This window comes from Mustelus asterias, chromosome X (genome assembly GCF_964213995.1).
Source record: "Mustelus asterias chromosome X, sMusAst1.hap1.1, whole genome shotgun sequence".
Classification (NCBI taxonomy): Eukaryota; Metazoa; Chordata; class Chondrichthyes; order Carcharhiniformes; family Triakidae; genus Mustelus; species Mustelus asterias.
In genome coordinates this window covers 11,618,261-11,643,482 of record NC_135834.1, presented here as the reverse complement: position 1 = coordinate 11,643,482, position 25,222 = coordinate 11,618,261, and the positions used below count along the sequence as shown (strand labels likewise).

Here is a 25,222-nt window from a genome sequence, read left to right as displayed (position 1 = left end):
GGGGAGGATCCAGTGGTCGTGGTCCATGTAAGTTCCAACGACATAGGCAGGATGAGGAAGAAGGGTCTGCATAGTCAGTGAGTGGAGCTGGCACCAAATTAAGCAGCAGAATGTTGAAGGTAATTCTGGATTATTACCTGAGCCACGTGTAAATTCGCATAAAAACAAATTAGATTACAGAAACAAATACGTGGCCCATAGACTGACGTGGGAGAAGTGGGCTCTAATTTGTGGGACACTAGCACCAGTACTGGGGAAAGTGGGATCTGTACTCTCCAACAAAGGTCATCACCTTGGAGTACAAAAAACTGTTGAGACACTTCAAAGTCATTCGGTATGTGAAGTGCTTCAACATACAGTTATTAATCAGGGACAATCTGAAGCTGCAAGTATTGCCTTTAATAACACGAAAATCACAAGACATTTCACTTAATTTCAGTTTCCCTCCAACTAAAAAGGCATTGGAAGCAGAGTCTTTAAATATTTCTATGGCAGAGCCAGATAGATTCCTGATTAACAAGGGGGTGAAACCTGGTTGGCAAGTATATGTAATCACAAGCTTAGTTCAATATTACAGATGCTAACCTGTCGCTGTTTCTCCAGCTCTGTCTGACTGAGATTTCCAGCTTGTGCTCCCCTGTTAAATGGAAGTTCGTGCAAGTCTCTGCTGGGAGATGCCGGAGGATGGACCTGTGTAGCACTCTCGCTGCTTCTTTCTGACGGTGATGAATCACTCACTGAGCGGCTGCTAGCAGAAGTCTGGTATGAGCAATCTTGCTGTAAAGGTAGTGCATCCTGCTTGATCAAGGATGGCCGTAAAGGCATGTTGGTGAAAGTTTCATCTCTTGCAATAGATGCTGTATCTGGAGGTCCTGACTGATTACTGGCATTGAGTTGAGAACAATGAGCATCACTTGCATTGAGTTGACTGCCCATCAAGTGACTTTGTGGAAAATTATTTGCTCGTGGCATCTGGGACACTGACTGCTGAGAATGGGTTTCTTTAACAATATCACCTGGTGAAGAAGTGAATGGAAATGGACTTTGTGGCTGACCACTGGCAAATGTCTTGGCGCATGGGTCAAAAGAGTGAGGCCTTGGAGATTGAGGCTGTATTACATAAGCTGTTTTTGAATGTGGGTCACTGTGCTGAGAAAACATTGCTGAATGTTGAATGGTACCAGTTGGTTGCCCGTGAGGTACTGGTGAGGATTTGAAACTGCCGTCAACCATCTGGGGTCGCTGCGGTTTGTGAAGCTGAGCATAAGGATCTCTTGAAGGTGGCCGCGAATAAGGGTCTGGTGACTGGAATCTGGAAGCAATGGGAGACTGAGGAAAAGTCTCATTGGAATGTGGCCTGGGTGTCAATGGTGAACTGCACTGAGACTGTGGACTCATGGGTACCCTGGAGAGGGAGTCAGAAGGGAGGGATTTAGGAGGTAGTGGAGAGCAGCTGTCACTAGAAGATGGTCGTGGTGCCAAGGGAGGTTGATGATATGGATCAGAAAATTGTGTTGAAGGAGATTGCCGGTACAAATCAGTCTGAGTCTGTGGTGAGACACCCTGAGATTGAGGATGCAGTTCCTGAGAACGTTGAGCAGGTACTATGGGTGTTTGGTCCACATATGATGATCTAGGAGTTAAAGGTGCTTTGAAGATATCTCTGTCCCTCCCATCAGAGAGTGACCGTACATTCATGCTTGGATCCAACATTGCAGCTCTGTAAAGGGAAGCCAAGGAATTTGCACTCAAGTCTTGCCTCATAACTCCTGTATACTGTTCATTTCTGGGGTGCTGTGCTCCAACTTCTGGATCTGAGAGTCGCCTTAATTGTTCCCCAGTTGATGATGGCAATGTTAAAGTTTCAGGTGGTTTTGCGTAACAGTCTGTTGACTGTGATGATCGAAACCCTGGACTTCCTAAAGACTGATCAACTGTGTGGTTATCATGTGACTCACCAAGCACTCTAGATCGGAGGAAAGTGTCTGGAGTTAGAGGATGCTGATGGTGCGACATTCCTGGTGTTGCAGAATGCAGTTCTGAAGAGCTAAGAAGTTGCAGTCGGCCTGGAACAACAGGACGAGGTACACCTGACTGGTGATGGGAGCTGTTCCATGCTGGTGCTTGAGTCGGATTACTGGAAGACTGAATGTTGGGTTCCTGAGGGTACGGTGTAAGTGTATGCCCAAAAGGATCCTGGGCTACAATTCCAGTTGGAGACTGCATGTGCAGTTTTGGGAACAAGTCACTGCTGGAGTCTGTAGATGTTGGGCTTGCTGACTGCAGTTTGACAAATTCATTAGTCGAGGTAGTAAATGATTTGTTACCGTGTAATGAAGCATTCTGGCCTAAACCTTCAATTCTCAATTCTGCTGGGGAACTGGAATTCCCCCCAACTAATGTTGCTGGAGTGAGACTGGTCACTGCAGTATTCTGAGCCAGGGCTTGCAGATGACGGGGCGGTTTACGATCCTGTTTTGCATCTTGTCTCTCAATTTTTGGCTGCCTGTTACCTTGCATATCAACTTGCTGTGAAAATAAATAAAAAAATGCCTTGTATTTTATATGAATGCTTTCTTGGGAAAGGAGAGAACAGAGTATTCATTAGTACAAGTCAACTTGGTTTTTGAATACAAACAAGGATACTGCAGTGAATACCGAGAGAGATCGAAAAACAGATTTAAACACAACCTCAAGTTTGTAAAATCAATTCATAGTTGGGAAAATCTAGCAGTTAAATACATGTTATTGCCAGTAGACACAAGAACCAATGCATTGTTTTCCTTAAATAGCAAAACCAGAAACATAATCAGCAGCAGTCTTTGGAACAACTGATGAAAGTTTGGACCTATAAAATATGGGACAGATTCACTTTCCAACAAAGGTCATCACCTTTGAGTACAAAAACTGTTGAGACACTTCAAAGTAATTCAGTATGTGAAGTGCTTCCAACAGGTTTCAACATACAGGTATGAAAAAGGGACAATCTGAAGCTTCAAGTAGATAGGTATTGCCTTTAATAACACTCAAAAATCACAAGACATTTCACTTAATTTCTGTTTCCCTCTAAATAAACCAGTCAATAAATTTAAGAGTGTTTCAGGTAAAGGCTCAAGTTAGAGTTCCAAGCTAATTTACCTTTTGTGCCTTGTTGATGCGCTGAGCTGCCCTGTTGTCTTTGGCCTTTTGCTGAAAAGCAAGAAAGATTCTGAATGAGATGCAAAATAATATCTTGAAGATTAAAACAATATTTATCATCTTAAGTCTCTGTGGTGGCCTGCAGTTGATTTCAGCCATGTAATCTTAGAATCTTAGAATCCCTACAGCACAGAAAGAGGCCATTCGGCCCATCGAGTCTGCACCGACCACAATCCCACCCAGGCCCTACCCCCATATCCCTACATATTTTACCCACTAATCCCTCTAACCTATGCATCCCAGGACACTAAATGCAATTTTAGCTTGGCCAATCAACCTAACCCGCACATCTTTGGACTGTGGGAGGAAACCGGAGCACCCGGAGGAAACCCACGCAGACACGAGGAGAACGTGCAAACTCCACACAGACAGTGACCCAAGCCGGGAATCGAACCCAGGTCCCTGGAACTGTGAAGCAGCAGTGCTAACCACTGTGCTACCGTGCCGCCCTTCTTTCTTGATCTGTGAAGTGAAATTCATGTCAAAGACTAAATAGATCTCCAACATGACACACAAAAATCAGACTGTATGTACCATTTCAAGCCTGTTTGAGCTCTCAACTGTGTTGCGCTTTTTAAACTACATCTGCTGCAAGGAACCTGAATTTTATATAATGTTAATTAATTGCTTTAATAGAGCGTTTTTGTGTGTCTGTGCAAGGCCTTCTGGGCAAAAGCACATCAGTGCACTGGTAAGAATGGCATCTGCTTTAGAATAGAAGTAGCTACTACCACATTCCACAGTGACTGAATGGAGCTCTCTGAGCCCTCCGCTGAATTTTGCAGTCTTCAATGATCAGTCATTGATTAGGATGCATAAAGCTGCAGTCTGGGTTCCCCGCACAGCCCCGCTTGTGCCGATTTGTTGCACAAAGGCCTTGGCCAGTGTAGAAACGTTTCAGGAGTGCCCAATGTTGACAATAACAGGTTGAAGCCAATTGGGCTATGGAATCTATGATGAGGAAGTGGTTTTTAATGGTGGATGGCCTGTTGGTTGCATTCCTGCTGCCATAGGGCCGCTGCTGTTATTCCTTGGCATGGTGGCCGTAGTCATATAAATTGGCATGATGGGAGGCAAGCAGCAGGTGTATTGCTAAGGCCTTTGTGTAGAGGCAGGCTTGGGTTGATGTAAAGCTTCTCCAGGAGCTTTCTTGTTGTAATCTCCCTCCTTGCGTGAGGGGTGGGCTGCTGCTCAGGACTGGGAGACCTGGCGAGATCTCAAGACAATGTGCCAAAGGGAGAGAAGCACTTACCAGAAATGGTGCTTTATCAGTTGCTGGGACTTTCCTCCAAATCTTAGTGATCTGTTTACAGCGACTTGCCCAGTCTGGAGAAAAAATATTTTAAAAATCAAGGAAATTAACTAGCCACTCAAGATTGCCAGCAATTAAAATTACAATTAGCAAATACAAGAATTAAAAATTTCCATAATTTTTAAGATGCCTAAAACCACAGTACATTGAGTCCATGCTTTTCACTCATGGACTCATCCTATAAACTGGAACCTATGCCAGATGTCATACCTGGGTAATCATGTTTCAGGTTCGGGAAGTTGATATTTGCGTAGAGAACAGGTGATATGGTTGATAATTCTCCCAAAGCCTCATCTTTTTCCCATCTCAGTATACTTCGCTGGTTGTAGGAGAGCCCATCTCCTTCTCCCTCTGTTGGAGTGGTAGGGGTAGTTGGAGTGGTAGGGGTAGCTGGGGTGGCTGGGGTTGTCCATGGGCTCTGTTGCTCTCCACTGTCTGGACTGAAAGGTATACTCCTTTCCCTGTAAACCAAAAAATGTTTCGTATCAAACATAATTTCAATGCTTGGCACTTTACAAGCAGTCCTGCACCACACTGAAAGCAATTAATCAGTTGTATAACTTCTAAGGACTTGGAATGGCAGCTACTGGAAGCTGGATGAGAAGAGCACTTCTCATATCCAGGATTCAGTACTTGCCAATGACTTGCAAACACTCACTGCTGTAGCTCTGCTTTGCCAATTGTGGAATGACTGTTAGATGGGATTATGGTACATGTTCAACCGTGGTCAAGAAGACGATAGCAATGCAAATGCTTTGGTCAGTTGCGTTTCCCATCATACCACTCATGAGGAACTCCTGATACTGTGATGAACCCAGCAAAGGCTGAACATCTACAATGTACTGATTAACTCGTCACTATGCATCTGGAGAAAGGGGTTGAGGAGAACAGTCTACTTGGGGCCAATGTGGCTCCAAGATAACAATGCCGGGGAAGGAAAAACCAACCTAATGCTTTGTTACAGATTCTAATCCAGGATGGTATCGCTGGCTATCTAGGCAACTGCTCTCATTTTTGGCACTTGGAGGGGTAGACCAGTTATTTGGATTTTTCTCCATTCAGCTCAAAACAACCTACAAAGCCAGTGCTACTAAAGGTAATGTGCCATTAGGGAAACAAGCAGCAGGAAATGATCAGTATACTAGGCTAGCAGATTGCATCTTTTAGTTAGTTAATTTCCAACCGTACTTCTGCACACATTTGAAGATGCCTCACAGCTCTTGCAAACCCGCACCTAAGGTCTTAATTTTTATTTAAATTAAAACCATCTACCGTGGTGGAATTTGAGCCAGTGACCTCAGAGTATTACCCTAAGTTTGTGGTTTATCAGTTCAGTGACCTATATTTCTAGGCCACAGGAGGAAGCCAAAGTCTAATGCACCTGGTATTCCCAGCGGTCTCCCATCCAAGTACTAACCAGGCCCGGGTCTACTTAGCTTCCAGGATTAGACAAGATCGGGCATTTTGCAGATTAGCATGGCTGTAGGCTACAACAATGTTTCTGCAAGGCGTTTTATTACAAGGACATTTATTACAGAACTAAACCTGCCTTACATCAGATGGGACTTGAACCCATAATCATAGAATCCTACAGTGCAGGAGGCCATTAGCCCATTGAGTCTGCACCAACCATAATCCCATCCAGGCCCTATCCCCATAACCCCATGCATTTACCCTAACTAGTCCCCCTGACACTAAGGGGTAATTTAGCATGGCCAATCCACCTAAATCCCTGGCTCCAGAGGCCAGTGTCTTATCCATTAGGCCACTGAGGCTGTTAATTTATAAGCAAGTGCAGTCTTGTTAATGGCATGTTAACCACATTAGGATATACAGGTGAAGGACAAGTGCCTAGAGCACTTATGAATGTGCCCTTTTAAGGGGCCATCAATTTAATTTAATTTAATTGATCAGTCCACTTTATTTTACTGGTTACTCAAGGGAGTATAATGAGACACTGCTAGGACACAGGTAGTTGGGGGAGAGCATGGATATGTAATACAGCATTCTGTAAATAAAGCGATCAAGTACTTCATACTTCACTAACTTGCTTGGGATCAATTTAAGAGATCTATCTTTTTGGGGAGGGTGTGTCCACTCTGCATTGGACAAACAAATTCAACCTGCATGATTTCGCAATAGCTCAGTTTAAGAGACTCAAAAATAGCAATACATTTTTATGACACACCCAGAAGGTTGAAAAAGCATTTCAGTAACAATATCAAGGTGGCTTTGTAAATCAGATAGTAAATTTGTTTCCGTTAATACAACTGGAGTTTTCAAGAGCCCTTTCTGGCAGCACATATTGGGACTAAGATGGGGGTTGGGAGGAGGGGAGAAACTGATAAAATGGACCAATTAATAACTTGAAATCTTTCAACCACAGCCAATGCACTTGTATTTGAACCCAAAAAATATTGCAAAGAGTTTACCTGTTTTCCAGAAATGGTGACTGACAAACATTGGGAAATGACTCGCTGGCTGCGCCAGAAGGCTGTGCCAGAGGACCACCAATAGCAACTGCCATTGTCCCTCCTACAGAACCAAAGGGAAGGAAACAAAAACAAACTTCAGTACCAAGGTGCACAAGACAACCAGAAAATAAATGGCAAATGTCTGTATTAAAATGCAGATTGCATGACCAACTGTTAACATTTTACTCTCATTAATTAACCCATTATAAACAAACACTGAAGCAGCAGCTTCTGTTACCCACGGCCAGCTAGGATTATTTCCCTCCAGGTCACAGTCCATCCTGTGTGTGAAGCAGATTTAACCAGTTTTGTTTAAATTCTACCAACTTGTTCCAGAATTCTAGTAGTAACAGGAAGAATTATTTCCTTTATTTACAGTCAATTTGCCATTCTTTTAAACACTTCAATCAGATCATTCCTTAAGCTCTGCATCTCCAAATGATTTAACCCATGTTTGCCCAGTCCCATAATTACTTATCCTGGTGAATTTCCACTTTTCCAAAGCCAGCACATTCATCCAAAGGTGGGTCTCCCAATACAGAAATCAATATTCTCAGTAAGGTCTGATTGGAGCTCTATGTAACTGCACCAATACTTCCTTGCTCATATATCCTCTGCTCTCCCAATAGTATTTTCAATACTTTTGCATAAGCTTCTTTTTGTGTAACATAATCCCAAAAAATAAGTTATGTTCGTCTACCTTTTCCTTCCCCATTTAGACCTTACTCCCATGCACCATTCTGGCATCCCAAATGTACCACCTCATACTTTTTTAAATTACATCTGCCATTGTTGTGCGCATATGGTTCATCTACATGATTTTGTAATGTTTTATTTGCTCCTTCACGTGACTGTTGACTATGCCACCTAATGTAATAACATTAAGGTAAAGCCTGATGGTTATGCAACATCTGGAGGAGGGGACTGAGTGTAGGGTAACAAAGTTTGCAGACGACACAAAGATAAGTGGAAAAGTGAATCGTGTGGAGGGCGCAGAAGGTCTGCAGAGAGATTTGGACAGGCTGAGTGGGTGAGGATCTGGCAGATGGAGTATAACGTTAACAAATGCGAGGTTATTCACTTTGGAAGAAATAGCAGCAAATTGGATTATCTAAATGGAAAGAAATTACAACATGCTGCTGTGCAGAGGGACCTGAGGGTCCTTGTGCATGAGACGCAAAAACCCAGTCTGCAGGTGCAACAGGTGATCAAGGCGGCAAATGGGATATTGGCCTATATCGCAAGGGGGGTAGAATATAAAAGCAGAGATGTCTTGCTGCATCTGTACAGGGCATTGGTGAGGCCGCAGCTGGAATACTGTGTGCAGTATTGGTCCCCTTATTTGCAGAAGGATATATTGGCCTTGGAGGGAGTCCAGAGAAGGTTCACAGGTTGATACCAGAGATGAGGGGTGTTGATTATGAGGAGAGACTGAGCAGATTGGGTTTGTACTCGTTGGAATTTAGAAGCTGAGGGGGGATCTTATAGAGACCTATAAGATAATGAAGGGGCTGGATAGGGTGGAGGTGGAGAGATTCTTTCCACTTAGAAAGGAAACTAGAACTAGAGGGCACAGCCTCAAAATAAAGGGGGGTCAGTTTAGGACAGAGTTGAGGAGGAACTTCTTCTCTCAGAGGGTGGTGAATCTCTGGAATTCTCTGCCCACTGAAGTGGTGGAGGCTACCTCGTTGAATATGTTTAAATCACGGATAGATGGATTCCTGATCGGTAAGGGAATTAGGGGTTACAGGGATCAGGCGGGTAAGTGGAACTGATCCACTTCAGATCAGCCATGATCTTATTGAATGGCGGGGCAGGCTCGAGGGGCTAGATGGCTTACTCCTGCTCCTATTTCTTATGTTCTTATGAAGGACAGTAGTGCAGGAGTCAAGAGGTTGAAGCCAGTGCCATAGAATAGTTAGGAATGGGGAGGAACCTGGAGAGAACTGAAAGGTGTGCGCATCGGGGAGGGGGTTAGGTGGCTCCAATGGGGGCAACATTATATCCTGAAGTCCAGGAACAGAGCACAAGAGGTAGCATAGTAGGGGGTAAGGAAAAGCAACAGTGGGAAAATGCCATTTCAGAGGAGGTAGGGTTGCCCAATGGTGCTGCTTCTCACTTGCTGCAGAAGTCATTTTCAAAGGGGTACAGATGAATGCAACATATATGTGGGAGCGCCATTAAGGTGTTGCCAACACATCTCTTAGTAGGACGAGGAGGAGGAGGAAACTATTTTTGTCTTATATTTTAAGCTTCCAGTTTGCTTGTCCACCCTTGACAATAACGAAACTCTACTAGATTCTGGACTTCATACTTGTGGGAATCAGTCCACAAAAATAAGAGTCATCTGTACCATACTAGCTAAAGTGACTGGCACTGATAAGTTCAAAACAATCTCTTTTTTTCCCCCTAATATTTCACTTCTGTGAAGTTCTTTCCTCTAATTTTAGGTTTTCCTTCACTCATTTCAACATTTCCCCGCTCTCCTCTTTCACATCCTGGTAGATGAAAAAGCACTCATGCAGACAAAACAGGAGGCACTGACTGTCCATTAACAGCATTTTATATTTAAAGAGCACATTTAACATAACAAGATGCTCCAAGGCATTTCGCAGGAGTGTTAAAAAAACAAAATTTGATGCAAAGCCACGTAGGAGAGGTGCAGAGGGGGAATTCCAGAGCTTAGGGCCTAGTAACTGAAAACACAGCCACCAATGATGAAATGATTAAACACAGTAAGAAGTCTCACAACACCAAGTTAAAGTCGAACAGGTTCATTTGTAGCAAACGCCACGAGCTTTCGGAACTGGCTGTCCCTTTGTCAGGTGGGTGGGAGTTCTGATCACAAACAGGGCACACAAAGACACAAACTCAATTTACATGAATAATGATTGGAATGTGAGTCTTTACAGCTAATCAAGTCTTACAGGTACAGACAATGTGAGTGGAGAGAGCATTAAGCACAGGTTAAAGAGATGTGTATTGTTTCCAGACAGGAAAGTTAGTGAGATTTTGCAAGTCCTGGCAAGTTGTGGGGGGGGTTACAGATAGTGTGACATGAACCCAAGATCCCGGTTGAGGCCGTCCTCATGTGTGCGGAACTTGGCTATCAGTCTCTGCTCAACGACTCTGTGCTGTCATGTGTCGTGAAGGCCGCCTTGGAGAACGCTTACCTGAAGATCAGAGGCCGAATGCCCGTGACCGCTGAAGTGTTATCCAACAGGAAGAGAACAGTCTTGCCTGGTGATTGTCGAGCGGTGTTCATTCATCCGTTGTCGTAGCGTCTGCATGGTCTCCCCAATGTCTCGGGACATCCTTTCCTGCAGCGTATCAGGTAGACAACGTTGGCAGAGTTGCAAGAGTATGTACCGTGTACTTGGTGGATGGTGTTCTCACGTGAGATGATGGCATCCGTTTCGATGATCCGGCACGTCTTGCAGAGGTTGCTGTGGCAGGGTTGTGTGGTGCAGTGGTCACTGTTCTCCTGAAGGCTGGGTAGTTTGCTGCGGACAATGGTCTGTTTGAGGTTGTGCGGTTATTTGAAGACAAGAATGGGGGTGTGGGGATGGCCTTGGCAAGATGTTCATCTTTATCAATGACATGTTGAAGGCTCTGGAGAAGGTGTCGTAGCCTCTCCGCTCCGGGGAAGTACTGGACGACGATGGGTACTCTGCCCACTGTGTCCCATGTTTGTCATACCTACCCAGCCTTCAGGAGAACAGTGACCACGGCACCACACAACCCTACCACAGCAACCTCTGCAAGACATGCCGGATCATCGAAACGGATGCCATCATCTCACGTGAGAACACCATCCACCAGGTACACGGTACATACTCTTGCAACTCTGCCAACGTTGTCTACCTGATATGCTGCAAGCAAGGATGTCCCGAGGCATGGTACATTGGGGAGACCATGCAGACGCTACGACAACGGATGAATGAACACCCCTCGACAATCACCAGGCAAGACTGTTCTCTTCCTGTTGGGGAACACTTCAGCGGTCACGGGCATTCGGCCTCTGATCTTCAGGTAAGCGTTCTTTCTCCAAGGCAGCCTTCACGGCACACGACAGCGCAGAGTCGCTGAGCAGAGACTGATAGCTAAGTTCCACACACGAGGATGGCCTCAACCGGGATCTTGGGTTCATGTCACACTATCTGTAACTCCCCACAACTTGCCTGGACTTGCAAAATCTCACTAACTTTCCTGTCTGGAAACAATACACGTCTCTTTAACCTGTGCTTAATGCTCTCTCCACTCACATTGTCTGTACCTTTAAGACTTGATTAGCTGTAAAGACTCACATTCCAATCATTATTCATGTAAATTGAGTTTGTGTCTTTGTATGCCCTGTTTGTGATCAGAACTCCCACCCACCTGACGAAGGGACAGCCAGTTCCGAAAGCTCGTGGCGTTTGCTACAAATAAACCTGTTGGACTTTAACCTGGTGTTGTGAGACTTCTTACTGTGTTTACGCCAGTCCAATGCCGGCATCTCCACATCACGAAGTGATTAAAATCAGGGATGTTCAAAAGACCAGGTTAGATGAGCAGATATCTGAAGGTTGTGGGCTAGAGAGGATTATAGAGATGTGGAGGGGCAAGGTCACAGGGGGGTATGATAATGAGGATAAAATTCTAAAATCAAGATGTTGCTAAACCAGGATTCAATGCAAGTCAGCAAGCACACGGGTGATAGGGGAATGGGACTTGATGTAAGTTAAGACATGGAAAATAGAGTTTTGGATTACAGAAGAACTATCAAGGCGGGCAAAGGACCATACAGTAGAACTCTGCAACCTGACTCAGCGTGCCCAAATGCCCCCTCAGTTTGGCACACCCATAGACATCCAACCACAGCAAAATCACAATACCCCAACCCAAGTCCTTCCCAATCTACAGTATTCTATTTGGTTATAGCTGTGTTTGGTACACTCTCTCACTGCAGTTGCTAACTTTAATTGTGAAGACAATTTGAGTAGAGGTGGATCGCAAGCACTTTGGGCAGGGAAGGGCAGGGTCAGGCTAAGGTTCAGAGAACATCCCAATCAGTGGGGGCTTGCCACAATTAACATGAATGGCAGATAACTAGAAGTCAAGCCATATTACAGGGGAACAAAAAGGGCAGCAAAGCCCAACCCAATAATTTAAGCTCCAGCCATGTACTTTTTTGAATGGCCTGGTGCAACTTGCTAGACACGAGACTTCATTATAAAAAATGTATGTATTCTCTTACCAGGAAGGAGAGATCGCTGGCATATTGAAGGTCTGATAAGTTCTCCCAACCCATGGGAAGTGAGAAGGTGGCTTTCTGAGACAGGTCTGATAGCACCCAATGCTGGCTCTGAAAGTGGAGGATTTCCCTGTGTTCCCAGAACATCAGTGAAGAGTTGTTGTACATCTTTACTCTCCATGTGTGCTAGTTCTGAATGAAAAAAGATTTTACTTATTGATTAATTAATTAAATAAGTTCTTAACCGTCAACATACCGCAAGCATAAGACACAGAATAATTTAACCTGTTTGAACGTTCACTCAGATCACGGCTGATTGGAGAACTAACTCCAAACCCATCTTTGTTCCATGTCCCTTAATACCTTTGGATAACACATTTTTAACACTCAATATTAAAATTTACAATTGATCCAGCATCAATTGTCATTTTCAGAAGAGTTGCAAACTTCATGCTTCCTAATTTCACTCAAAGGTCTAGCTCTAAATTTCAGACTATGCATTCTAGTCCTAGACTCCCCTCAAGCAAAAATAGTCTCCCTTAATATTTTGAAAACTTAAGATAAAATCGCCCCTTAACCTTCTAAATTCTAGGGAATGCAACCGTAGTTTGTGTACCATCTCCTCGTAATTTAACCCTTGGAGCCCAGGTATCATTCTGGTAAAATCTATGCTGCATGCTATCCAAGACCAGCACATCTTTCCTACGGTGTGTTAATACTAAATGTGTTTAATTGTACGTAGTTAGTGGGCATTAACTAGATACATAAAATGGATACAGATTAAATCTGTGCTTTTTGGGCGAGGAGCTATATGTTTGCAATGTGCATGTCTATCATTAAGTATAGAAGCATGCAAAGACTGATTCCAGTTCTATTCTTCACCAATTGGCTTTCTAGAATAGAACAAAAGTGCTCCAACCAAGATTTGTACAACTGTAGCAACTTCTATCCACTTGTATTCTAGTTGTATAGTTATGAAGGACAGCACACCATTAGCCTGTTTGACTATTTTCTCTATCTCACCATGTCATTTTAATCATTTATGTCCCTGGACCCTCAGATTTCTTGACTTCTACTGTTTCTAGCTTTTCACCATTTCGAAAGCACTTTGTCTATCCTGGAGTGAAACAATGGGCAGTTTTCTTAAATGCCAAAATGAATGTATTTTTTCAGCCATCAACTCTTCATGGATTTCAATACTACAGGGCTGTTCAAGTATGACATGGGCATTCACAATCTGCTTTTAGCTGGCAAGCAAGGAAAAGCAACATTGCAATTCCCTCTCAAAATGGTGGAAAATTCCACTTTGGAATACCACAGCATGTCAGTAGCTTTGGGGGAGAAGAGGAGACAGCTGGCCAAAAGATTCCTTAAAAATTGCAATGGCAAGTTAGCGACAATAGAAATACTGTTTTTACCAAAAGGAAAACATTCAAGGCACTTCATAGGAGGTGTCATCAGGCAAACATGGACACTATGTCAAGGAGGAAATACTAGGAAAGGCAAGTCAAAGAGGTGGTTTTAAGCAAGGCCTTAAAGGGAAAAGGGAGGTGGAAAGGCAAAAGTGTTTAATGAGGGAATCAAGTTCCACTTTCAATGTTAAAGAGATAGGGAGGGACAAGGCCATGAAAAGATTTAAACACAAGGCCTAGAGAACAGAGGGATTGGTGGACCAGGAACCATTGCAGGCCAGCAAGCAAAGGTCTGATGGGTAAACAGTACTTGATATAGAGTCGGATTAAGGCAGAGGTTTTTTTGCATGAGCTAATGTTTACAGAACATGGAGAATAGGGGAAATGCAGGTCAGCCCTGAAATATTTGAGTCTAGGGCTCTCAAAAATACGGACGAGGGATTCAGCAGCAGATACACTGACAGATGTAATGCAGATGGAAGGCGGCAGTTTTTTTATTTTTGGGAGAATGGGGTTGGTAGGTGAGCTTGGATTGAATCTGAAGCCAAGGTTACAAACACAGTCTGGTTGAGGAAAAGACAGTGACTGGAGAAGGGGATGGAACCGGTAACAAGATTATGGTGGGAGCTGAAGGCAATAGCTTTGGTCTTCCTAATGTTTAACTGGAAGAAAGTGTGGCTCATCTCAGATTGAAAATCAGACAAGCAAGAAGGTGGAGGAGGATATCAAATGATAATACACCACAGTCACAGAGAACGTCATTTGTAACTTTGATTGCTGTTTTTTGTGCTGTAACAGGAAAGAAGGGAGGTTAGGGCATGAAGTTGTGCAAAAGAATGGCACAGATTTGGGAAGTGACAACACCGTTAAAAACTTGAGGGCAGAGGGAGATTGGAGATGGAACAGTAGTTTCCAAAGAAGGGTCAAGAGCAGGTTTGTTTTTGAAGGGAAGGGTGCGCATAAGATGAAGAAACGTAACCATTTGTCAGGTGGCATGGGAGCCAGAAAGGCAAATTGAGTGATAAGTGACTGAGTGGAAAGAGTCAAGGATCAGAAGGTGGATCTCATAGACAATGTGTGCATCTGGAGAGGACACAAGGAGAACACGAGAAAAATTAAAGATGTGGGTTCAGGGTTGAGTAGGCAAGGAGAAGGAGGGAGGCAGTTGAATGGGTGGACTCAATCTTAAGTGATAAGAAATCCACAAACTCTTTGCACTTGAAGGCAAGGATGAAGGGGAAGCAGTTTTAGAAGGCAATTGATGGAAAAAACAAGTTGGGGTTATGTTTGCTCACCAATATGATCCTGGAGTGAGTGGCTTTGGCAGAGGAGAGCGAGGCCTGATTCTGTCTAATATGGTCCAGCTAGATCCAGTGAGGGATGGCTAAACAAAATGCATGTAGGGAGGCGGTGACATTGGGGCTACGTCACTAGAGGCCCAGGCTAATGCTCTGGGGACACGAGTTGAAATTTAATTCAGTTAATAAAATTCCGCAGTTGAAGTGTTACTGAGAAGGGAATGATTGAACAAATCGTCACCTTGAAAGTGCAGCTACAGGTGACTTGAGAGAAGATTTTACTTCATAGAGTAACGAAAAGAATACCACAGCATAGCTATACTCTTATCTGGATGTACATGAAAAATCAAACCATAGATGAGACACGCCTCTGTAATCCTACACACCCTTAAGAATCAAAGCTTTAGCAAAAACCCAGAAGCAATCCTCACTATTTTCTCTTCATCATCTCTTACACACAATGCTTTTTGACCTACCTTCTGTTACAATCTTGTCAAGATCTGAGCTGAGGGCACCCTCCACTGGAACATCGCTGAAAGGCTGATTTCGCTTTGAGCTCTCATTAGGATGATTAGCTGAAAGCTCATCCGTAACGGATGATATGTCAATCCCAGCTTAAAGAAAGGAGCACTGTGATAAGTTACCGAACAAAATTTTCAGCAGTTGCGACGAGTTGATTTCAATCACACAAAACAGAAGGGAACAGGGGAAACAATCTTCAGGTTGCCTGTTCAAACTTTAAGTCTACATGACCAACTTTCTTTTCTTTCTCAAGGAAAAATAGAAAACTTTTCTTAAAAATTACCTATTTGCAGGAAATTAGTCAAATGACAAATACGAACCTAAAAAGTCAAACATGACTGGTAGTGGGAACATTCACAACCAAGTAATGTTAACATTCACAACCAAGCAATGACGGGTTTCAGTATTCAACCCACTTATCAATTAAATTCAATCACAGATCTGAGTTTTGTTCCTACTCAACTGCAAGATGGAACACAACACAATAGTGAGACATCCTTTGTTTATGGTTGAGGAAACATAGACTATGCCCACATCATGTTGCAACAAACACTGCTTCCGGTTAGACACACCACGGATATTTGATGGGTTCAGTTGCTTTTGGTTGTCTTTTGCAGCCCACAAGGACACACAATTCACAAATGATAGTTATTTGTAATCATGAAGGTCATTCTAAGGAGTGAGCTAAAGCTCTCCCAATGGCTCAGTTGGTAAAGGCAATGTGTAACAGCTATGCAGACCAGAGATCCCACGAATAATTCATGGCCTGGTAGTTGAGGTGTTATAATTGACATCAGTGGCTGCAGACACTTCATGCCAATGGAATTTAGTGCTAATGTTGACACGATCATGTTCAAAAATTAATGAAGGTCACTTAGATTAGGTACTGGAGAGCACCAGGCCCCCTTCAGGACAGGAGGAAAGTGTCAAAAAGTTAAAATTAGCCAAGATTTCCATTCATAATTATTTTCTTAATTTTAGTGAGTTTTGGATACTAGCAGTTGAATAATTTGCAATTTAGACTTCAAGAAGGAATCTTGTTTAAATGAAGATCTGCCCATTTTCTATATGGTGATGAATCAAAGCTAAACATTTTCAATACTCCCCCCAGTATGAATTAAATTTAGGGAATACTTGGTGATAATATTAGCTTTCAGAGCCCAAGTTCCACCCCTCACAATGGTTACTTTGTATAGAAATCATAGAAACCCTACAGTACAGAAAGAGGCCATTCGGCCCATCGAGTCTGCACCGACCACAATCCCACCCAGGCCCTATCCCCATATCCCTATATATTTTACCCACTAATCCCTCTAACCTACACATCTCAGGACACTAAGGGCAATTTTTAGCATGGCCAATCAACCTAACCCGCACATCTTTGGACTGTGGGAGGAAACCGGAGCACCCGGAGGAAACCCACGCAGACACGAGGAGAATGTGCAAACTCCACACAGACAGTGACCCAAGCCGGGAATCGAACCCAGGTCCCTGGAGCTGTGAAGCAGCAGTGCTAACCACTGTGCTGCCGTGCCGTTAGGTCAGTGAACTAAAAAGGGGAATGTACTTGAGAGTACAGTCCATAAGAGGAGAGTACCAGTGGGCAATAAACTGCCAGTACTCAAACCAGACTAGTGACTGCATATTCACCAAGGTCATGAATGGTGCCTGTCAGGAAGGTGGGCTTTACAATACTGACATGTCAATATTCAGAATTAATCTAAAATCTCTGCAGAGTACCTGCAAAGTGTCAATGCTGTTCCACTTGCCTCTGGAACTTGTAACATTATTTGAAGCTTGTGTTTTGTACGCAAAAGTTTAAATACAGGACTAGCCATTATTTTTTGAAACAGGAATGGAATTGTGCAGTATCTCTAACTTTGCTTAGCACAATTCTCACCAACTTTCTGAGGAAGTAACAAATTGGGGCCAATTATGATAGACTTGCCTTTTGGTTACAACACAGAAAAGCAGCATTATTAGTCTCAATATATAATTTATCAATAAATTTAATTTATCTTGTGGTGAGAAAGAGGAAGTGCCATATAAGTGGCTCTGGATAAGTCCACAACTGGAAACAACCTGTCCACACAGGTGAAAGGTGTATGAGTGAAAGCAATCAATTTTTTTAAAGGCACACATTAAGAAGCCAAGCAACAAAAACAAGCATAAAAAATGAACAGCTCAACTTTGGAATAGGATTTCCCCCCTCCCACCACCACAAACGCTTTCTTCCCTATTTACCCTTCAGAGTGCCACACATCCTTCTTGAGCTAGGAATGCAGAGTTGTCTCTAGCCATTTCCACATTGGTTGGCTGAAGTTACATTCTGCGAAGCACTTTACGGAGCTATCTCCAACAGAACTTAGCAGACGCAAGACATATGGCTGTCCTGGTAAACTCAAGTCTGCTAGATTGCGAAACAAAGATTACCTCACTATATCCTCAAACCTTTTTTCAAAAATTTGCCTTTGCCTACTAAAATACAGGTTGAAAATTAATAGATCATTGAGTCTAATTCTTTGTGCACATACTTCCTTCTTAATGCTTTAAGCTTCAACCAATCTGCCAGTTCTCAACAGTTTATCGCACTCTAACTAGTACCCCAGTTGAGCATGCTATTTTCACACAGGCTGAGAAACCTTTACATGAACTGTTAAAAGATTTTGCAGGTTGCTTTGATGGAAAATATGAAAAAGAAATCCAACAAAAAACCCACTTGCACTGAACCTATGATAAAAATTTGAAAGAAGATATGCACCGTGCCACCATACTCCATAGAAACCATGCACAGGGCAACAGTCAACACAAATTCTATTGAAGCTCTGCACTAATCACAATTGACACAATTTCATCTTTATTTTTGCAACCATGACGCCATCTCATTGCCCAACACTGCAGGGTACGCAACAAAATAAATAAGTCACTTGCGAATTACTGGGAATTTCAATTAACAGTTGCCAATTCAGTTCCTTGTGCCTGGCTTGGCTGGGATACAATAGCATCAACTCCCCAAACCCATTAATATACTTTGTTCTGTACCAGTGATACTGATCATTCTTACATGCCCTATAAAAATCTCCTATAACCCAATTTTCACCCTCCTCTGTTGACGGCACTTCACATTTGCTGGTTTACAGTATTTGGATGCTGACAACCCTCCAGTAACTCATTCCAGGCAGCCATTGTTCACACTAAAGTTCTGTAGACAATTCAACATTAGAGCTGATTACAACCAAGCCCAATGCTGACCTCACTCAAAATCTGCAAGTGCACACTTTCCACTGGAGTTGAGAGCTACTTGGTGGTGATCAGCAGCGAGAATAACGTGGAACCAACTGCAACCCACCTGAGGTCAGCTTAATAAGCACAGGCCCTCTACTCTAAGACTCAGGATCACACCACGGGGTGGTGCATTTATCAACTTGGACATCAGGAACCAATATAATACTTTTTACAAGTTGCTAAATTCGTTACAAATATATATTGAGGAGCAAACAAAATTCATCTTTTGCAAATTTTGCCACTTGTCACCATGGATGGAATTTGGATCAAGAATCAGTGACATGACTTGTACATGCTTAGACTACCAATAGTCACTGGGAAAACGCCCATGCCTCAACATATTTTTATTCTAGCTACTACACCTTCATAACAATACAAATATTTGATTAGGTATAAAATATGACGCAGGACAATCTATGGTCACAATTGTTACTTTGGAGATATTTTGTGAATGCAAACTGATTTTCACATGCATTTTACAGATAAATTTCAGAAAATTAAAAAGGCAGGAAAGCAAAAAAAATCTTCATTGGTTTTTAATGTTCACAAATGCTAAAAAAAATTTAGCACTTGACCAGTAACCTGCTGAATAGACTGGTGATGTCATGTGAATATCTTCTATGAAAACGCAAGCAGACATACAAGCACCCAGGTACAAACTACTGATGTTAACACGTGAACACGCAAAGAGTGGCGAGAGGGTCTGACTGCTTACCAAAGGGAGAGAGGGAGCTGTCTGCGTGGAAAGGACTGAGATCGAAACCTAAAAACCCAAAAGTACAATAAAAACAAAAGGGAAAAAAATGAACAGTGGCAAGCAAAAGCCATTTAACCCTTTCCAACCTAAAAGTCCACAACCATTCCTACCCTAATAACACAGCCCAATCACTGTGCACGGCACAAAGCAAACAAGATCCATAACAAAGGTCAAAGTGACCTACAGCATTTCAGGGGTCTCAACTGTTATCAGGTTAGCCAGAAAGCCTGGATTCTGGAATTAGCTGGATGGTCAGTGTAACCGATTACAAGTAGACTAAAACCACAGATACACATGTAAATGAAGCAATAAATGGACTGTGCAAATGGATCCGAGCCTGGCTTTTACAGTGAGATCATCAGCTAAGAATGCACTCACAAAGGTCCTGAATGGTTGCCCAATGTGCTGAATGAACAAAGTATGTGAAAGAAGTCTTGCCTTTACAGTCAAATTGACAGCAAGGTAGATTGATCTCAGTTGAAGTCCAATTCTGCAAAAGCTCATCCAGGGAAAGGATTAAAAAAAGTAAACAAGGTGCAATTGGAAGTGAAATAGGAATACCACAAAGTGAAGTAAGTACTGACTACAATGCAGTTTCTAAATAACTGAAGTTTAAAGCAGGAATAGAAGGCTGCAGAAAATCAATGTAATTAATACATAATCTAAGGAAGTAACGGTACTGTTCCAACCCACTGCCCAGGTGTAACATAGGCTAACTCACTCACTCTTAGATGCAACTGGTTTGTTTGTTTTCATCTAAGCCAACCATTAGAACGTTCCATTGTGAGGGAACAAGAACTTGGTCATGTCCTTCCAAGAATGTTTGCACCTTTTCAAACAAGTTGAATGTCATTAGAAAGTAAGGGAGAAGACATGGTCCATTAACTTGCTCTCTCAATAGGCCAATTACGGGCATGTCTCTACACAACTGACAAGAAAAATTAACAGGCCCGCAACTACCAATTTATCTTTATAGGTTTTCCAACAGTAACAGCCAGTTAGAGAACTGCAGGGATCTTTAATGGCATACGAGTTCCATGCCAGATTTTAAGTCATTTCAGAAAAACTAGATAATGCCCCCCGCCCCCCCAACCTATGAATACAATTTCTGTATTTCAAAGTACATTACTACATTGATTCAGCATTTTTCAGAAAATGTGAATTAGCCGAGGAATGCATGAGGCATAGCAATTCAATGCCTGGAAATAAATTACTGGGTGATCTCCTGTGGCACTGCTTTGAGTAGTCTAGAGCTCAGTGGTTAGCTGCTAAGATAGAGCGGTTACTAACATGACCGGTCATTTTACGGTCAGTACCCTCGAGTACTCTCTGTGGGGAATTGGGCAAAACAGACAAATATGTAGGTAAATGCAGTAGCTTGTAAATTCTTGGAGGTCAATTACAGAGTAGTTACGTTGCTGCCAAGTTACTGGTTCCAGGGCAGAAAAACCTCAGCATGAAATGATTGGCTTTCTGTTCCATTAAAAAAAAAGTTTTGTATCTCATTAACAGGAACGGGATGTTATAATATTTCCATCTCACTAATTCCTCTTTATCTTCACCATTTATTGCTATTTACTTGATTGGTTCATCCAATCTTCCTTAAAGATTGGGTTACAATGAAAAACTTAAGATGGTGGCTGTGGGAGACATGATAGAAGCATACAAGATATTAAATATCATAGGTAATGCTACTGGAGAGCATTACTTAAACACAAGAGGCATAAGTTAAAACTGCTGAAAAGAAAATTAATGACTTGCGTCACAAAGCACTTTTTCATGAAAAGATCAACTCTTCCAAATAGGGTTATTAGAGACAAAGATAAATAAGTGTTTGGGTGACATGATGCAAATTTTCATTTCATCTCAGGGGACAAACTAAAATGAGCTGAATGAATCCCCTCATCTTTATTTAGCTGGAATTTACTTAATTTCTCTGCCTTTATTTCTTTAAATGTCCTTACATTCCCTAATCTATTTTGCTGCTCATCTGATCAGTCGCTTGTTCTGACAACATTGGTATATGCATCAGAAGGCCAACACATTTCAGGAATTTGTGCAAGGCAACAAGGTCATGATCGATTGAAAATTATATTAAAGGACAGACAGATCAGAGAGTGCACTAGACATGGGGGGTGGGGGAGGGGGTGTGTGCGGCAAATATACATGAACAATGGCGTGCATGGTAGAAATCAGCACGTGAATTGGAGACAAGTGAGTCAGAAATCAACACAAAACAAACAGACAGAGTAGCAGGGAGAGGCTTTTTTCCCAGCCTACCCTCCCCAAAAAAAGTACATTGCTCACAGATCCACCAGGATCAGACAGTGGACTGAAAACCAAACTCAAAGCTCAGGTCACAAATGGACTTTAGGCATCACGCAGCAATGTATTGTATTTCAAATAGAGTTGGGCAATTTTCTGTATAAATGTGTTTTGGAAATTACTTAAATTTTCATATTTGCTGTAAATGACATTTGCTACCCTCTATCAATGATTGAAAAAGCCAGCAATCTAAGATTTACAGTAATTTCCACCAGTCCCTTCTTTTAAAAAAAGTTGGTTGCAGTTTGCTGATTATAGTCCCAGTAACGGCATGTTATGTTTCAACCCTGTTCAGTTGTTAGGCTGCGTTCTTATAAAATGATACAGCAGAAATGGTGGCCATCTGGCCCATCATACTGGAGCTGACTCTATGCAATTACTAGCCACTTAGTCGCTCCTTTGCTCTTTCCTCATAGGCTTGCAATTTTTTCAAGTATATAGCCAATTCCCTTTTGGAAGCTACTATTGAATCTGCTTCCACTATCCTTTCAAGGAGAGCCTTCCAGCTCATGATTGGCTGCATTTAAAAAAAAATCCTCATCTTCCCCTGGTTCTTCAATGTGAACTAGATCTCAGCCAATAATTTGCAAGTCTTGTATTTACTTCTTGGGAAAGTTGCCAGTCATACAATTGTGCATCATGAGTACTTACCTCCACAGGAAATTTGTTAGCATGCGCACATAGATCTGTTATTTTGCTCACATTGAGTCTTATGTTCTTTTATTTCAAGTAATGCACAGTATAGTATGAGAATCAATGATTTACATTGACAGTGCACATATCAAATTGTGTTTTTAATATAAAGTACTGTTAATAGTACTTTTAGAATCTGCAAATCCACAACTGCGTGCCTATTTTTACATGATGTGATGGAGAATGTAATAAAGTAAAATAAACTGAGTTGAAAAAATGAATGCATATTGCAAGTTTTTTCGCATATATAAAAATATTCCTATAAAAATATATCATGGGTAACTGGAATCTCTCGTGTGTAGATGCAACATTTATATTTCTTAAACTGTCATGTGTATGCGGATGGAAGGTTGTCTTAAATTTGGTGTGCATCTGAACAAACATGCCTGAGCGAAGATGAGAGTGTGAGCAGAGTAAACACTGGACGGGGGAAAAAGTGCAAGAGTGCACTGGAGAAAGGTAGTCTTCATAAAGGGGGCCTGACAGTGGGCGAGTATGTTTGTGCTTGCTTAGAGAAGGCAATCTTTGGTGGATGGGGCATGAAGCAGCAAGTTCGGGCACAGTTTTTCAGTGGAAGATTCTTTTAATATGGATGTTGGAGTTCCTCACAAGCATGTCATGGTCCTCAACTTCCCTTCTCTCTTTTGCCTTCTTCAGTCCCTCACCCACTCTCAATCCCTTCGCCAGCCTGTAGTATTACCCATTCTCACTCTCTCCCTTATTTATATACCTATTTCCCTCATTCCCCCACCCTCTGTGTCCCTTTCTCTAAGCACAGCTGCCACTGCAGTCGAAGGCAGGAGAGAGGAACAACAATCAAGTGGTGGCAATTGAGAAAACTGATTTGAGGGGTTTCAGAGTGAAGTACAGAAAAACATGATCTAACATGAAAACCAAAAGCAAAGACCCAATGAGAGGCAAGTAAAATTGAGTGTAATCACAACGTAACAAACAAAGTCAGATGGAAAAAGTGGAAAATATAGATTCAACAGGAAAGCATTTACAGTGACAATTTTGTGTTCAATGCAAGCAATGGCAGTGATGCAGAACAGAGCAATTTCTATTTCAGACACCCAGTGTCAGTCAGCATCATGCACTCATATGAAAAGTATAGCACAGGCAGAGGCAGAACAAAGCTCCCTTCACACTACTCCCATATTGTGCCTCAGCCCGAACTTTACAAGATGCACCACTTGGGCACGCCCCCCCACATACCAACCATCCATCAGTCTGTCTGACTGACACTGACAATAAGTGCTAAATTTAGGGTAGCTTCTTATGGTTGATGCACATGTATAGCAACAACTATAATTTTACATTCAGATGGGTTAAGCCAGACAATTGCATCAGTAGGAGTGGATTGCTGTGATGCCTCCTTCGTATGTGATTCAGGCAGTCTGTCTGGTTGACCAGTCGCATACTTGGGAGCTTTTAATTTTCCACGTGTGCATCTGCTGTGCTTTATGCAAATGTGATTTAGGGTGGTCCACGTACTTCACTTCGCCGCAGATCAAAGTCAGGGATTCTTCTACATCAGGTCTTTCACGATTGAATTCTTGTGAACCAGGCCCACCAGGAACAGGATTGAGACTACAGAAACTTGTTTTTTGGTCAGCAGGTGTCTAAGACCCATAGAAACCTCACTCAAATCATGCTGCTGAAACTCTATACCCACCTGGGGGGCTTCTGTTTGTGCAATGTGAATTGTATACATTTCCTGCAGAGATACATCCCACTTACCCAAGTTCAGAAAGTTTAGGCACAGGTTGGCAAAGCCAAGGTTTCTTGACTTCCAAATGTGCACATGGGTATTGCAAGAGTATAACTAAATTAAATAGCGCAGCTCACGGCATCACTTACATTTCCATTGCTTATTCAGCTGGATCTTACAATGCTTAGTAAAAGCAGCATCATGCCACGTGATTCACAACATATTATTTGAAGCTACATCCCTTCAAGGCTACAAAATCTGAATATTAAGCAAGTACTGGTTAACTTAAAAGTTTAATTGCTCTTTAGGCTGCAGGTTACATGATTGGCAAGGTCAGTCAGGCCCCTGTCAATTAAGCTATTTTCAATTGCTGGAGAAACCTTTACATGTTAAAAACTGCTTTTGGTTCTCTGTACTTTTTGAGAAAGGACACTTGTTGTTTGCAGTTTGACACTTGTGGAGTGACCAACAGGAAACGGGTACTAGACATACTGCTTTTAATTTTTTTAAAATTCATTCATGGGATGTGGGCGTCGCTGGCTTGGACAGAATTTACTGCCCATCCATAATCGCCCACAGGAAGGTGGCGGTGGTGAGCTGCCTTAAAATGGTGCCGTCCCTGTGCCGAAGGTACATCCACAGTGCTATTAGGGAGCGAGCTCCAGGATTTTGACTCAGCAACAGTGAAAGAACAGCAATTTATTTCCGAGTAAGGATGGTGAGTAGCTTGGAAGGGAACTTCCAGGTGGTGGTATTTCCGTGCATCTGCTACCCATGTCCTTCTAAATGGTAGCAGTTGCGTTTGGTGCTGGCTAAGGAGTCTTGGTGAGTTGGTGAGTTGCTGCAGTGCATCTTGTAGGTGGTACACACTACTGCCACTGTTCATGGGTGGTGGAAGGAGTGAATGTTTGTAGATGGGGTGCCAATCAAGTGGGCTGTGTCCTGGCTGGTGTCAAGCTTCTTGAGTGCTATTGGAGTTGTACTCATCCAAGCAAGTGG

General features: G+C 42.5%; 1 protein-coding gene across 12 annotated transcripts in view; it reads right to left on the bottom strand.

Moving 5' to 3' along the window:
- Positions 1–25,222, bottom strand: part of kmt2d (lysine (K)-specific methyltransferase 2D) — a 219,505-nt gene that overhangs the window by 83,484 nt on the left and 110,799 nt on the right. For 11 of the 12 annotated variants that reach the window (XM_078201292.1, XM_078201290.1, XM_078201295.1 and 8 more), the window contains 8 exons: positions 19,453–19,500; positions 15,407–15,544; positions 12,224–12,412; positions 6,943–7,045; positions 4,721–4,971; positions 4,451–4,524; positions 3,139–3,189; positions 586–2,529 (listed from right to left, as the gene is read on the bottom strand). In XM_078201292.1, coding sequence (XP_078057418.1) covers positions 586–2,529; positions 3,139–3,189; positions 4,451–4,524; positions 4,721–4,971; positions 6,943–7,045; positions 12,224–12,412; positions 15,407–15,544; positions 19,453–19,500 — 2,798 coding nt within the window. The remainder of the gene's footprint in view (positions 1–585; positions 2,530–3,138; positions 3,190–4,450; positions 4,525–4,720; positions 4,972–6,942; positions 7,046–12,223; positions 12,413–15,406; positions 15,545–19,452; positions 19,501–25,222) is intronic. The other variant, XM_078201300.1, reaches the window with a different exon arrangement.